Consider the following 17,109-nt stretch of genomic DNA (forward strand, 5'->3'; position numbering starts at 1 on the left):
TCACTAATATACTAGTATTTTAAAAGTTGTTAATTTAAAAATGAAGTAGGGAGGGATCTGTGCAATAAAAGTAGTGAAACAAGAGATGAATGATGGTATTACAGCATAGCTCAGTGGGAAAGTCCCTACTTTGGCATTGAGCAACATAATTGTTATAGCTAATGTGCCAAAGTAGGACTTTCCCACTGAGCTATGCTGTAATACCATCATTTATCTCTTGTTTCACTACTTTTATTACATAGATCCCTACTTCATTTTTAAATTAACAATTTTTAAAATAATAGCTTGTTTAGTTTTTTGCTGTAGCACAGCTACCTACAATGTAACTTGTGACTGTTCTAATAGATATCATACATGACTGTTGTACAAATACACAGAAATATTTGGAATTTTCAACTAGAGTAAGGACCATAGCACATTGATAAAAAGTACTGAAACAAGCTGGAGTAGTGTACAATATTAAATAACAGTAAAACAATAAGAAGTGCGATATCCCTACTGTGCATTTCCATTATGGTATCTTGAGCACAGAAGGGATATAATACTTCTTATTGTTTTACTGTGATTTAATATCGTGCACTACTCCAGCTTGTTTCAGTACTTTTTATCAATGTGCTATGGTCCCTACTCTAGTTGAAAATTCCAAATTTTTCTGTGTACTTGTTTGTTAACTTTTTTTGTAAATAATTATTATGACTGGTGAACCCACGCATACTGCCTCTGAAATGGCGCCGCATGCCCCAATTATTGTCTGAAAAGTGAAATATTCATTACACTTCCTTTTCAGTTATTTTCAATCCGTTACACAGCATTTCGAATCAAGAACTGGTCGAAAAGCACCTCTGCAATCCACGCATACCGAAAGAAATGGTGCTGCACGCCCCAGTTATATCAATTATCATCTGAAAAGTAAAGTATCCATTATGCTTTGTTGTCGGCTATGTTCAACCCGTTACACAGCAGTACGAATCAAGAGCTGTTTGAAAAGCACCTCTGCTATCAAAATAGCCACTATGACAAATACGAACAATTTCTGTTACGAAGGGAAGCCATCATGTGCTATTGCCAAATCGACACTTATCACTGTCAGCAAAGTTGAATGGGACACAAAGGGAAACACAAAGGAGGACACTGGTAAGTCCATGAAGAATGTATTGTACGTACTGCGGTACGCCAAAAGACACCTGTCAGGCCGAAGCACCATCAAACAGTGAAAAAATCAAGCCGTAGTTATCGAGTTACGCTTGTCTGAAGGCATCAGTCAGCATCAGTCAGTCAGTCTCTAGAAAATTCCATTAAATAATTTTTTTTTCTAAATTCTGTAGCAACTTGTTGAAAGCGTTGAGTTGATCTGAAAGCTTGTTTGGGCTTAGTTTTACCTACCTCATCGTCGTCAGGGGAAATTAATGCTGTTTTATGGGTGATATTATTTCGTGGCCACGCCTACTCCTTTGTGGTCCCTACTATGATTAAAGTGACTGTTGTATTAGAGTTTATCTCAAGTCAGCTAAGAGGTGTGCAGCTAGCTAGACCAATAAGGGGTGAGGTCATCTTGTTTACTATAAGTAAATAGCTAGATTGTTAAGAGGTGTGGTCACTGTACTCTATCGCCCACCTAGATCTGTAATTGATGGGTATGGTCGCGAACCCATCACGAACGGGATCCCAATTGCAAACTTGCAGATATCTAGCTAGTATATCACCAGGACTGAAGCACTTCTGAAATCCAGCTCTGAAATAATTCTGTGGCATTGTTGCTGAAAGAAAGTGTTGATACGGAAAATTAATTCCTTGATATGGTTTCATTGGATGAAGAAGAAGACAAGCAGTCTGATTGAAGATAAAAGAAAAGAGACAAGGCGCAGAGGGCCTACACTCATCAGAATCCCAAAAGGCACATCTCCACTGGTGAGTTTGTTTTAGTGGCGTAAAATGGTGCTGTGCACTGTTTCATTTGAGCTCTAGCCTTGCGACTGTGGTCAGTGAGGCAGGCAGTAAGGCAGTGAGACTAAAATTTGAGTTTTGGCGATTTTTAAAAATTCTATATCTGGCCACCTGTAAGTGTTTTGTTATATTTAATGCTGTTTTATATATTATATGGACTATAGTACTATTCCGTAAAGGTGATTTTCGTCAAGGTGATTTTCGTCATGTAAAATGTCTCTAGGGTGATTTTAAAGGTGGAATTTTGGGCGATGTGCAAAATTTTCTGGGCGATCCCTACTTAAACGGTACTATCGTACCATTTGACTATTTTGTTGACATGGTATTAGTAACACTTGCTATATAGCATGAAGGAAAGCATGCTATCAGTCTGCATAACGATGAAGCAAACAAGAAAAGAGGCTAGTGCAGGGGCATATCCGGGGGGGGGGGGGGGGGGGGCCTTAAAGGATTCCATGGAACCCCCATTTGGCAGACACCTGAGTTTTTCTTCAATTCAATAAACTAAAATCAATGTAACAATCAAAGAAATACTTATTACAAGAGTTTATATGACAAAACAGTAAAAACACTTTTACCTTTGTTTACAACAATAATACTTCAAATATCACTTGAAATTGCTATATTTCTGTGATAGATTCCTCCAAAAATAATATCGTCTTTATCTTCTAAAGCTATAACAGCAACTGTGTTAAAGGCTTCAGTTGCATTTCTAAAGGCCTAATGATAAGATAAGATTTAACAGTGAAACATTGCTGGGGAGTCTACCATTAAGAGTGGAACTTCTCCTTTTAGAAGTCTGGATCCAAGTCTGTAGTGAACAGTGTTGGTCACAGCAAATGTTCAGAGACACAAGTAGCTAAGTAACTTTGTTAAAAAAACAAACACTTGTCTTTGATGATATTGGACAGCTCACTCAGCACTGCAATGTCTACAACATGTGTCCACGGGTGTACACGTTATGCAATACTATATTGCATAATGTTGTGTAACATGTAGCTATGCCTGTGGATGGAAGCCCTACTATTGATGAAAAACCATCACTGGTACAGAAGGATAAAAGGCAAGACAACAGATTACATATTGTATGTTTATCAATATGCCAAAATGTTTCTTCTTAAGGTTACGGAATAGTTTAAAATGCGTGGGCGGAACAAATTACCAAACCTGCTTTAAACCAAGCAGGGATAAATAATTTCAACAACTGTGTTGTGTTAGCAATACAACTAATTGTGCTTGTTTGTTTTTACTGCAGAACAACGACTGTTCTTGGGTGTGTGGTCTACAATAGAGCGATGTTTTATAAAAACACGCCGCCAAAAACCAGACTAACAGATTACTGAATCCTTATAATTTCAACACAAGTGGCTAAACAACTAAAATATCTAGGTCCTGTGGAAGCGATTTTTTAAGTTACTGGTAGTATAGACGTTTTATTGAACTTTTAATAGTTTTTTCAGGTGAAACAAGCTCTTTGAAGGCTTGTATCCGAGTCACTGGGGAAAAACACGCCAAAAACGCTTCCACAGGACCTAACAAATTTAATATACAGTATCACTATGCCCTAGAAATGCCAATACAACCTACAGCTTTTGCTGTATTTGGCGGCGGAAAAACATGGTAGTGACAGCTGGAACTGAGCGATGTACGGGCTGGCTTACTTGTGTTACTACAACAATTGTAGTGTTCCACCTGCCTCAAACTACACTGTAGCTACATAAAAACATTAAATATGAAGGACTTCACCTTCATTTGAAACTTTTCACGCTGCTAGACTGGTTTTATGGTCTTCTCAAAAAGAATCGATAGGCATTCAAAATTTTGAATGATTGCCCGTGACTATACCGTAACCTTAAGTGAATTTGAAACATTTTTGTGAAAGAAGTAGGGCTGTAGTTGTACCCAGTTTTCTGCTATGCTTCACTGAACGCAGTAGAATATTCCATCAAATAATTTTTTTTTAATATTCTGTAGCAACTTAACAAAAGGTTTCTGGTCAATCCGATGGCACTTTTGGGCTTGACTTTACCCAACCAATACTGTCATGTCGTTGTGACAAAAAATCAAAGGTACCATAGAAGGAAATCTCACACAAAGGATACATATAACCTACCAACATTCAATCATCAGTTTGTAAATAGATTTGGGACAACCAGGAGGTGGTGGCATTCTATATCCAGTAATGATCTTTGTCAAATACTGTGTTTATATCACCACATAATATGACATGTTTATAACTATTATCATGTAATACCTCTTTACCATCAGATTCTTCAAATGGCTTGTGACCCAAACTCCATACCTCATACATTACACATCCAAAACTCCACACATCACTTTGTGTTGAGTACTTCTTGTAGAATATTGCCTATAGGAAGATTTGAAAGTAATTGCATAAGCAAAACAAGAAAGACGGTAGTGGCTGTGAAAACCGGCATGACACTGTGAGTATATTTACAGGAAAAAAGAAAACACGATATTTGCACATACATAGCTCCATGCTCCCTTCTCTAATGAAATCATTTTTGCACTGCAAATGCTCTCCAGCTTCAACACCTCAAATACCAAATTAGAGTGAGATTGCCTAAAGCAATCGTGAGAATGTGCTGTCAACGTTCGGTTTAATCTCTTCATTTTTTTGGGGGGGGGGGGGACTTAGATTATTCCTTTTGCACACTTTACAAAAGCCATCATAAAATGCAAATGTCTAACTCAATTTTCTTGAACTTTGGTGCACTTCATTGTAGAGGTGTACCAATAAGGATTTTTCAGTTGTACCAATATCCGATTAATCTGTACCTAAAAGAGCCAATACCAATTATACCGATCCGATTATTGTATATTCTGTAAAATGTAAGAACTACAGGTGTAGCTACTGCATGATGCATATTATTCTAATGATTTTTAGAGAAAACAGAAGTGACGTAACTATAAGGCACAGCAATACCTGGTGACCTATGGTGGTGTTGCCTCTAATACACAACCCAGACAATTAGGCACCACAAATATTTTAATACATACTCCCTTGTCCGGATTACTCCGTGTTTTGATTAGTTTTCAAGATGGCTACTATACACAGATTGTCAGTTCAGATTTACTGTGGTGCAGTTCTTTATTCTTAAAGTGTAACGCCTACCGTCTTCAGAAGATCTGGGTAAGAATATTCTAACACAAATAGCAGTACTTACATGTACATTCATATGGCTTCTCATAACTTAGTATTTTAATGAAATAGAAGAGAGACTTTCTAGCTAGTGAGCAAAACGGCTTTTCATTGTTTTTGCTGGTACTCATATTTACCATGCAAACTATCGGTAGCAATATCGGTTCTAAGAGCATTTGTGCCGATTGCTGATATGGTAGAAATTGCCATATTGGCAGCCGATCCGATCACCGATCCGATTATCGGTACATCTCTATTTCATTGAGGCAGTTTTTTTTAGAGTGCTTGGAGGCTTAGATTATTTTTTCACAAACCTTACAAAACCATTGTAAAATACAATTGCATAACTTGATTTTCTTGAATGTTGGTGCACTATATTGTGGCAAAGTCACGTACCAAGTTTGCTGCAAATCTGATAGATAGTCATAGTGCTATGGACGATTATTTGCATTAAAAGGGCTAACCTTTTGTCATGCCTATGGGATAAACTGCTTACTGGAATAATATTAAAATTGGTAAAAACCTAAAAACTATATAACAATTCACAGTAATAATGTAGCTTCTCTTCTAACAAAATGGCCAAGAAGCATGCATATTCCAAAATTAACATAATGGCTGAAGTCTTTGCACTTACCTTAAAAAGTGTTTGTGCATACCACACCAACTTTATCTTAAATGTCAAGATAGATGCACATATGTATTAGTACTAGTGTATATGCTATCGATAGCTAATTATTACGTACAATATCCTGCTTATCACAAGGTGAACAGGCAGGAGGACCAAAAACTAATTTGACTTCTTGTAATTGTAATGCACTCACTTCAGGAGCAGTCCACTTTACTGGTATCTTCCCTCCTGTGGACATGTAGTAAGTGTCATCAGTTACATCACGAGCCATCCCAAAATCAGCAATCTGTAGTAAGAATACATATGACCAGTTGGTATTACACTTTACTATACACTTTACCTTACACACATCATCACTTGATACTAGTATATTCCTAGCAGCCAGGTCTCTGTGTACAAAGTGTTTGTTAGTAAGGTAGTTCAGTCCTGCTGCTACATGTCTGCAGAAACTTAACAGATCATGTTTCAGCTCACCAAAAGCTTCAGGAGGAGTTCTACAATTCACCATCCAGTATAATAGCACATGAATTATTTCCATATATTACATACGTAGTTTTCAAGTCAATCAAGAATTCTCGAAGGTCTCCTTTACACATGTACTCCAATATTATCATCGTATTCTCCTTCTCAGTTATTACCCCATACAACTCCACTATGTGATTGTCTTTGAACTGACCCATAATGGCTGCCTCTCTCAGAAACTTTATTCTGTCTGATACTGAACATTCTGAATTGAGTGTCTTCACTGCTACTTGTTTATGACTAGCTGATCCATCAGACCATGTACCCAAATGGACTACTCCAAATTCACCAGATCCAAGCTTTTGCAGGATTCTATAAATTTCCATGGATTATAAAGTTACACTAAGAAATAACCTAATACGTGTACAAATACATTTAAGTCTAATTAATATTATATCTTGAACTTACTATACATAGCCATGCCTCTTTCAACTATTGGCATAGCAGAACAAATGTTGATTAGTTTAGACATACACGTATATGATATCCTACATAAAAACTGCAAAGGTATCTGTGTCTCTGTGTGCATTGTGTGTGTGTGTATGTGTGCGTGTGTGTGTGTGTGTGTGTGTGAGTGTGTGTGTGTGTGTGTGTGTGTGTGTGTGTGTGTGTGTGTGTGTGTATGTGTGTGTGTGTGTGTGTGTGTGTGTGTGTGTGTGCATTGTGTGTGTGTGTGTGTGTGCATTGTGTGTGTGTGTGTGTGTGTGTGTGCATTGTGTGTGTGTGTGTGCATTGTGTGTGTGTGTGTGTGTGTGTGTGTGTGTGTGTGTGTGTGTGTGTGTGTGTGTGTGTGTGTGTGTGTGTGTGTGCCCACGTCTCACATGCCCACACTTTTACATGATATAGGATATTTAGAATTTTGCCTGCACTGTCACAACACCTGAGTAGCGCATGGGTGTCCCTAGTGCTAGCTCACTGTATTGGCGTGACCGTGCTAGCAGTAGCTTTGGTTTGGTTTGTGTGTGTGTGTGTGTGTGTGTGTGTGTGTGTGTGTGTGTGTGTGTGTGTGTGTGTGTGTGTGTGTGTGTGTGTGTGTGTGTGTGTGTGTGTGTGTGTGTGTGTGTGTGTGTGTGTGTGTGTGTGTGTGTGTGTGTGTGTGTGTGTGTGTGTGTGTGTGTGTGACTCTGTGTGTGTGTGTGTACGTGTGCGTGTGTACATGTGTGTGTACGTGTGTGTGTACGTGTGTACGTGTGTGTGTGTGTGCGTGCGTGCGTGCGTGCGTGCATATGTGATTTGTTCCAGTCAGACACTAAAGAACTTACACAAAATACTGAAGCCTTGGAAACTTATGTAGTCTAATAATTAAGATGGAGAGATAACACAGGAAAGGAGAAATATGATGTCATCTGTGACTTGATTCACAAGTCACTCAGATACTAGTAAATTAAGTGCCACATTTTGTGGTAGAATCTTGAGAGCAAAAAATGTATTTTTCTATCTAGGTGTGTGAGTAATACAAAGACATATTACTATCTAATCCAAAACAGCCAAGCTGTAAAAAAAGAGTGCGGCCCTGAGAAAGGCTATTGTGAAAAAAGATGTGAAATCCAAGGTGGCGGCCAAGAAATGGCTGTGATGGTAGGTTAATGGTAAAAATTTTAATAACGACAATTCAAGTGAATTTTGTGCCAAGACCAAGCGGCACCAAATACACCTGAATTGTTGTTATTAAAATTTTTACCATTAACCTACCATCACAGCCATTTCTTGGCCGCCACCTTGGATTTCACATCTTTTTTCACAATAGCCTTTCTCAGGGCCGCACTCTTTTTTTACAGCTTGGCTGTTTTGGATTAGATTTCACTTCTTTTTGCATTTGTATACCCCAAAGCTGGCCTATGGCCGGCTTTAGGGCTTTTTAACCTGTCATTTTTTTCTTTACTACAGGAAGAAGAAAAGATGAAGCAGGGTGATTTCTTTGTAGCTGACCTCTCTGCAAGGTGATCCTTCTAGCTGATCCCTCTACCGGATGACTTGTTTGTAGCTGAACTCTCTACAGGGTGATCTGTTTGTAGCTGAACTCTCTACAAGGTAACTTCTTCTAGCTGATCTTTCTACAGGGTGATTTGTTTGTAGCTGAATTCTCTACAGGGCGATTTGTTTGCAGCTAAACTGCTGAACTCTCTACAATGTAACTTCTTCTAGCTAAACTCTCTACGGGTGGCTTGTTTCTAGCTGATCTCTCTACAGGGTGACTTGTTTGTAGCTGAACTCTCTATAAGGTGATTTGTTTGTAGCTGAACTCTCTACAAGGTAACTTCTTCTAGCTGATCTTTTTACAGGGTGATTTGTTTGTAGCTGAATTCTCTACAGGGCGATTTGTTTGCAGCTAAACTGCTGAACTCTCTATAATGTAACTTCTTCTAGCTAAACTCTCTACGGATAGCTTGTTTCTAGCTGATCTCTCTACAGGGTGACTTGTTTGTAGCTGAACTCTCTACAAGGTGATTTGTTTGTAGCTGAACTCTCTACAAGGTAACTTCTTCTAGCTGATCTTTCTACAGGGTGATTTGTTTGTAGCTGAATTCTCTACGGGGCGATTTGTTTGCAGCTAAACTCTCTACATGGTAGTTTCTTTGTAGCTGAACTCTCTACAATGTAACTTCTTCTAGCTGAACTCTCTACATGGTGACTTGTTTGTAGCTGAACTCTCTACAGGGTGATTTGTTTGTAGCTGAACTCTCTACAAGGTAACTTCTTCTAGCTGATCTACTTTTCTACAGGGTGATTTGTTTGTAGCTGAATTCTCTACAGGGCGGTTTGTTTGCAGTTGAACTCTCTATATGGTAGTTTCTTTGTAGCTGAACTCTCTACAGGGTGATTTGTTTGTAGCTGAACTCTCTACAAGGTAACTTCTTCTAGCTGATCTTTCTACAGGGTGATTTGTTTGTAGCTGAATTCTCTACAGGGCGATTTATTTGCAGCTGAACTCTCTACATGGTAGATTCTTTGTAGCTGAACTCTGTACAACGTAACTTCTTCTAGCTGAACTCTCTACAGGATGACTTGTTTCTGGCTGATCTCTCTACAGGGTGACTTGTTTGTAGCTGAACTTTCTACAGGGTGATTTGTTTGTAGCTGAATTCTCTACAGGGTGATTTGTTTGCAGCTGAACTCTCTACATGGTAGTTTCTTTGTAGCTGAACTCTCTACAATGTAACTTCTTCTAGCTGAACTCTCTACAGGATGACTTGTTTCTAGCTGATCTCTCTACAGGGTGACTTGTTTGTAGCTGAACTCTCTACTGGGTGATTTGTTTGTAGCTGAACTCTCTACAATGTAACTTCTTCTAGCTGATCTCTCTACAGGGTGATTTGTTTGCAGCTGAACTCTCTACATGGTAGTTTCTTTGTAGCCGAACTCTCTACAGTGTAACTTATTCTAGCTGAACTCTCTACGGGTGGCTTGTTTCTAGCTGATCTCTCTACAGAGTGTCTTGTTTCTAGCTGAACTCTCTACAGGGTGATTTGTTTGTAGCTGAACTCTCTACAAGGTAACTTCTTCTAGCTGATCTTTTTACAGGGTAATTTGTTTGTAGCTGAATTCTCTACAGGGCGATTTGTTTGCAGCTGAACTCTCTACATGGTAGTTTCTTTGTAGCTGAACTCTCTACAATGTAACTTCTTCTAGCTGAACTCTCTACATGGTGACTTGTTTGTAGCTGAACTCTCTACAGGGTGATTTGTTTGTAGCTGAACTCTCTACAAGGTAACTTCTTCTAGCTGATCTACTTTTCTACAGGGTGATTTGTTTGTAGCTGAATTCTCTACAGGGCGGTTTGTTTGCAGCTGAACTCTCTATATGGTAGTTTCTTTGTAGCTGAACTCTCTACAGGGTGATTTGTTTGTAGCTGAACTCTCTACAAGGTAACTTCTTCTAGCTGATCTTTCTACAGGGTGATTTGTTTGTAGCTGAATTCTCTACAGGGCGATTTATTTGCAGCTGAATTCTCTACATGGTAGATTCTTTGTAGCTGAACTCTGTACAACGTAACTTCTTCTAGCTGAACTCTCTACAGGATGACTTGTTTCTGGCTGATCTCTCTACAGGGTGACTTGTTTGTAGCTGAACTTTCTACAGGGTGATTTGTTTGTAGCTGAACTCTCTACAATGTACCTTCTTCTAGCTGAACTCTCTACAGGGTGACTTGTTTGTAGTTGAACCCTCTACAGGGTGATTTGTTTGTAGCTGAACTCTCTACAAGGTAACTTTTTCTAGCTGATCTTTCTACAGGGTGATTTGTTTGTAGTTGAATTCTCTACAGGTGATTTGTTTGCAGCTGAACTCTTTTACATGGTGGTTTCTTTGTAGCTGAACTCTCTACAGTGTAACTTATTCTAGCTGAACTCTCTACGGGTGGCTTGTTTCTAGCTGATCTCTCTACAGAGTGTCTTGTTTCTAGCTGAACTCTCTACAGGGTGATTTGTTTGTAGCTGAACTCTCTACAATGTACCTTCTTCTAGCTGAACTCTCTACAGGGTGACTTGTTTGTAGTTGAACCCTCTACAGGGTGATTTGTTTGTAGCTGAACTCTCTACAAGGTAACTTTTTCTAGCTGATCTTTCTACAGGGTGATTTGTTTGTAGTTGAATTCTCTACAGGTGATTTGTTTGCAGCTGAACTCTTTTACATGGTGGTTTCTTTGTAGCTGAACTCTCTACAAAGTGACTTCTTCTAGCTGATCTATCTACAGGATGACTTATTTCTAACTGAACTCTCTACAGTGTGATCTGTTCATAGCAGAACTTTTTACTGGGTGATTTGTTTGTAGCTAAACTCTTTGCATGATTGTTTCTTTGTAACTGAACTCTCTACAAGGTAACTTCTTCTAGCTGATCTCTCTACAGGGCAATTTGTTTGTAGCTGAATTCTCTACAGGGTGATTTATTTGAGCTGAACTCTCTACATGATGGCTTATTTGTAGCTGAACTCTCTATTAGGTACCTTCTTCTAGCTGATCCGACTACAGGGTGACTTGTTTGTAGCTGAATTCCCTACAGAAAAATTTACAATGTAATATAACTGAGTAAATTATAACTGCAGCTGAATGCTTTATTAGGGTGACTGTTCTATTAGAGTATCTCGATCTCGCATTTGCTGCACCTAGTTGCCTTTCGAATCATAACTCAGTGATTTGTAATCCGATTATTCTGTACTACTGCAAGGACTTTCTATGATGAGTATTCCAGCTACATACTGATTTTCAGCTCGTTGCTCTAAGCGGTTTGCCTGGTAGATACGAAAACTAATAGTTTTTTAATTCATAAAAATCGATCGCGTTATTTTGACACAGGTTGGGTTTCGTGTCATATCTCCATGGGCTTTATCCCGATTCCTTTCAAACCACAAAAAGGCACTCCTACGATGGTTGCTCCATCTACATATCAATTTTCAACTGATTCCTCCGAGGCGTTTACCCTGTAGGCGTGACAGACCTTCGACCTTATTTTACGCAAATAATCGGTCATAACTCCGTGAATGTTCATCGGATTCCTACCAAAGTTGGTACGGAGATCCGCCTTAATGAGCCCTTTAAGTGTGCCAAATTTCAGCCAAATCCGAGCACGCATTCGTGTTTTATGGCGAATTTTGCGAAGTGTGCGAAATGAAGAAGATGATGAAGAAGAAAAAAACGAAGAAATTAAAACGAAAGTTTGTTCGCTCGTATCTCGGAAATGGCTGGAGCGATTTTCTTCAAATTTGGTATGTAGACTACCCTAACTGGGCGGCACGTCTCCAGCAAATTTGGTTCCAATCGGATAAGGGATCACAGAGCTACATAGGTGTGAAAATTGCGTTTTCTTTCTTCCTGTTAATATACTCACGGTGTGGCGCGCCGGCTTCTTGGGCCGCACGACACACTATCGTGTGTCTTGATATTATAATTGTCATGTTTTATGACCATAAAGAATTTTTGTTATCAACATTATTATTATTATTAACACTTTACAGTGACAAGCACTGAAGGTCTCATAGCAAAATATGTCTATATCTGTTACTTAAAAATTTAAATTTAAAAGGAAGTAGGGATTGATATAATTATACGTACATGCTACAAAAAGTAAGGAAACAAGCTCAAAAATGTTACAACTGAAATGAGAAATGATCCATGCTATAAAAAGTAAGGAAATAAGATTAGATGACTACTTGCTAAAATCAGACACGTTTTAATGCCTACTTTTGGCTAGCAACTTGAAATGAGACCATCAAATTAATTAGCCAAAAGTAGGGATTAAAGTGTGTCTCATCTTAGCAAGTAGCCATCTAATCTTGTTTCCTTACTTATTGTAGCATGTATAATTATATCAATCCCTACTTCCTTTTAAAAAGTTTTTTAACAGTTAGTTTGTTTACTTTTATGTCTAGCTATATAGCTATATCATACTCTTTGTTTTCCACATAGTATAAATATCACTTGAAGCAGCTATCTTTTACCGTATAGCCTACCATATAGCTTAAATATTTCGAGGGGCAAACTTTTTGAGGTTGAACAGTGTTGCTAAAATAAACACTCCCAAAATGTATTAGACTATATAGAGGTCTACTGTAAATCAGGTTATTTTCGTGCATGAAAATATTCATGAGTTAAATTTTCGTGTAAATAAACTTTTATGGGTGCCTGGTACCCACGAAAATATTTTAACATGAAAGTTTTGTCTACTGAAATTATAACAATTGTGTATTGCTGATTGATAGACTATTGACTATTTTACTGTTCTTTATTTACAGGCACAGCAAGCAACAACATCTATAGCAGCGAGCAAGCCCACACCATGCTAACAAGTTGATCACGTGATCGGTCACGTACAGTTGTATGTCCAAAGCCTACGTTTGAGATCAACTGTTGTGTATGTGGATATCATGTATATCATCGACTATGGACTGCTACAGTTGGTGAAAATCTTACCTGCACACGAGAATCTACAAATGAGAGTAATAGATATGCAGTAGCCATTATAAAAGACAGAAGTAATATTGGACATGTTCCTCGACAAAAAAATGTCTTGTGTTTATTCGCTGTTTCTTCAAAGAGGAAGTAGTATTACTTGTTTAATAATGCACCTATTAATGTCACGCCCCACCTACCCCAGGTTGGGCAGCGGGTGGGGATTTGTAGGGGATTTGTCACCCAAACGTGTCCCCAGGGTAGGGGCATTTGCAACACGAATAACCATACTTGGCCATATTGTTAGTGATTCCCGGGATAAATAATACGAATTAGTAAGGGATTTGTAACTCGAAGTTGTCCCCAGGGGTGGGGAATTTGTCATCTAGCATTTGCAAATCCTCACCAATCCCCACCTCTGCCTGACCTGGGGTAGGTAGGGCTTGACATTGATAGGTGTATAACTGGAACATGAGTGGACTTACCACAGGGTGGGATGGTTACTCATGTGCCGGTTAAAATTAAAACATGTGCAAAAATTTTGATGTTTGTTTATATTTGCATGTTAAATTTTCGTGGATGTAGCTAACCTTGAAAATTTATTACCGTCGAAAATAATCCAATTTATGGTAAATATTTCAAGGATAATTTTTTTGCTGGTAACCCCCAAAACCATGAAATCAGCAAAAATTTCCCCCTCAAAGTATTTAGGCTATACAGTACCTTTGTATGCAATAAGCACCTTTAAAATAATTATCTTTTCTCTTTTAAAGCTAGTACAGTAGCTGTTAAAGGATTGAGCTGCATTTCTTTCTGCACTCCTTGGCTACTACACCCGTTTACCCTCGTCTTACGCATACGTACTCACACTTCGTTAAAATCACGTGTTTGGGTTTGTGGCATGCACCACAACTATGAAGCACCTAAGAGAAGAACAAAGAAGTGAATGAATGATGAAAGCAAACAGCATGGTGCAATGGACAGAACGTAATTGGAACAACAGATTCATGAATCCGCCGTCAATACCTTGGCTGTCTGAAATTTCTAGAGCTGTACACCTAGCACAACCGGGTCTTACAGCAGACATTCAGGCAGACAAAATTCAGGTGAATTTCAAAAATTTTAAAACTCAATGTACATTGATACATTCAACTTTTCGCTTCATTTAACCAAGGTACAGCATCATTACAGCAGTATTAATGCATTCCAGGTAGTTTTTCTTATTGCAAGATTGTTTTTTAAAGTGCAAAAATTGTGACCAGGCATGCAAAAATAGGGCATGTGGGCACATGATTTTGCCTACTTTTTCAAACTTCCATCACTCATAACTTTTTATACCATTATGCTATTATAGTGCAATTTTCAGCCTGGTAGTAAGCAGTTAATTGGCTTTATGATGCAAGTTACACAATGCAGATATTCTGTTCCAGTACTGTAGGGTGCTGGGGTGTAGTTTGTGCCCACATTCCCTGTTTTCGCAGGCCCGGTCACAAATTTATGATTTCTTACCAATATCTAATTATTAAGTACTATCGTACTTAATAATATATACATGCACCTTAAAAATTGCATGGCTTACTTCACATTGCCTGCCTTGATAGTCCGAAACATTTTTGTTTCAAAACAAGAATAAATAGCTTCCTCTGAGTGCCCAGGATCTAAGAATACCTCTTCTTCTTCCTCACCTCCAGTACCTGTATCTCCAACAATTGACTCTCCAGTGGTGTCATCGACGTCAGGTACTTCTGTATAATCCTCAGTTTCTCTTGTATCATCATATATATCAGAGGGCACTAGAGGACTATTCACAGTATCAGAGTAGGTGTGCAATGCCGATGAGTATGTATCCACATTTTCCAGAGCTTCATAGTCATTGGATTCCACTTTTGGTAGATGTCTGCCTATTGTGCTATCTGGAGCTAGATAAGGGACTGGTTCAGATGATTTATACACATCATTCCGCCAAAACTCTGGAGTCTCATAATCAGGACCAGGATTCTGAGAGATATACATACACAGGCCTTAACATCCATAAATATTGCTATCAGTTTTACTTACTTTAATTACAATAGTACCATTATTTATAGGCTTTCCAACTGCTGAATACTGACTGCTATCATCAACATGTTTTGTAATAGTTTCTAGCTCAATGTTTACTGTCACAAAAGCAAACATATGAGTAATGTTACCAGTACAACAAAAATATACCTTGCTCGATGTTAAGTTTTCCCTTCTTTCTTTTCCTGTACCACAGTAATAGTATGATGAGTAAGACAATGATTATACAGATGACAACTCCAATTACACAACCAGCAGCAATTCCAGCAGCACCAGAAGATGATGAACCACCATCAGTATTTTCATTTACACCACCAACTGTGTTAATTGACATTTCTGATGTTGAAGTGGTAGCCATAACTGGTGTTGAAGTGGTAGTCATAACTAGTGTTGAAGTGGTAGACATAACTGGTGTTAAAGTGGTAGTCATATCTGGTGTTGAAATGGCAGCCATATCTGGTGTTGAAGTGGTAGCCATAACTGGTGTTGTAGTGGTAGACATAACTGGTGTTAAAGTGGTAGTCATATCTGGTGTTGAAATGGCAGCCATATCTGGTGTTGAAGTGGTAGCCATAACTGGTGTTGTAGTGGTAGACATAACTGGTGTTAAAGTGGTAGTCATATCTGGTGTTGAAGTGGTAGCCATAACTGGTGTTGCAGTGGTAGACATAACTGGTGTTAAAGTGGTAGTCATATCCGGTATTGAAGTGGTAGACGTAACTGGTGTTGAAGTGGTAGCCATAACTGGTGTTGAAGTGAGAGCCATAACTGGTGTTGAAGTGGTAGTCATAACTGGTGTAGCCATATCTAGTGATGAAATGGTAGGAATTGAAAATAGGATAGATAACTTTGTGCATGTGTGTAATCTTGCGTTAAGTATATTGATTATATATGTACAACTTATTATTTTCTCATAATGAACCAAAGAAGTATTACTACCAAAACAAAGTATTGGAAACTCTAATGTTTACTCAATGCAGGTTAAAGACTAATTCTTGGTTGCTTTTAGTCACAGTTACCAGTTACTTGTATTTTCATGGACACACAGAGTAGTAAACTAGCAAAATCTTAAAACAAATATGGTATCTAAATTTCAAAGAGATAAAATGTTTACAGTTTTGGGAATTCAGTTATAGTATATTCTGGAGGTTGAGGCAATGATCCTACATAAAAAACCATGTATAAACATTGAATGTTGTCCTTGCAAGGTTGTATATATCCAGGGGCAGTTCTAAAAAATTTGCTGACTGGTTTCCAATTCTAAAGTGAGAAAGCAGCTGCCTTACTTCATGCAAGACCGTAGCTGTGGTTAATACTCTCTGACAAAGTGGCAGATTCAAACATGTAGCTCACTAGTTACATGGTAAATGTAGGCTGCTGCAGTGGCGTAGCCAGACTTTTTGCCATGCCCGCGCACTGGGCGGGCAAGCCCTTCAACCATGCAACACACATACACATGCCATCTTCATATGGACATCAATACAGCATTTTAAAAATGTGTATGCATCACTACGTATACTTTACCTACACTACTGTATGCATGACTAATGCACTTTAACCTTACTCTAGGTGAATGCTAGCTATTGGCCTTCTTATTCCATATACACATCTCCGTCTTAATACCAGACTTGGAAGAAACCTTAATTAAAGCACGAAGCGCTTATGGTGTTGTATCACGTGATGGGTGTCCTCTGCCAGTGCCACAGCCTAGAAATAAAAAAGAGAAAACAATTGCTGACTGAATAAGCATTCCATACTGTTTGAACTATCACTTAGTAGTATCTATGTGGCTAGGCGGGTGCTAATGCCTCAAATATCTCGCCTCCATTCTCCGATTCGAGTTTTGACTGCACCAATAGTTACACAAGTTAATCCAATTGTTAACTGTCCATCCCACTATACTGGAAG

The 17,109-nt window shown here is 38.5% G+C and overlaps 1 protein-coding gene across 1 annotated transcript in view; it reads right to left on the reverse strand.

The window, feature by feature from the left end:
• LOC136251320 (uncharacterized) overlaps window positions 1-17,109 on the reverse strand; it is a 93,963-nt gene that overhangs the window by 2,686 nt on the left and 74,168 nt on the right. The window contains exons 7-14 of the mRNA XM_066043755.1: window positions 15,352-16,008; window positions 15,202-15,299; window positions 14,723-15,141; window positions 6,285-6,569; window positions 6,076-6,229; window positions 5,929-6,021; window positions 4,199-4,312; window positions 4,058-4,143 (exon numbers count right to left, since the gene is read on the reverse strand). Of these exons, the coding sequence (XP_065899827.1) occupies window positions 4,058-4,143; window positions 4,199-4,312; window positions 5,929-6,021; window positions 6,076-6,229; window positions 6,285-6,569; window positions 14,723-15,141; window positions 15,202-15,299; window positions 15,352-16,008 (1,906 nt within the window). The remainder of the gene's footprint in view (window positions 1-4,057; window positions 4,144-4,198; window positions 4,313-5,928; window positions 6,022-6,075; window positions 6,230-6,284; window positions 6,570-14,722; window positions 15,142-15,201; window positions 15,300-15,351; window positions 16,009-17,109) is intronic.

This window comes from Dysidea avara, chromosome 3 (genome assembly GCF_963678975.1).
Source record: "Dysidea avara chromosome 3, odDysAvar1.4, whole genome shotgun sequence".
NCBI lineage: Eukaryota > Metazoa > Porifera > Demospongiae > Dictyoceratida > Dysideidae > Dysidea > Dysidea avara.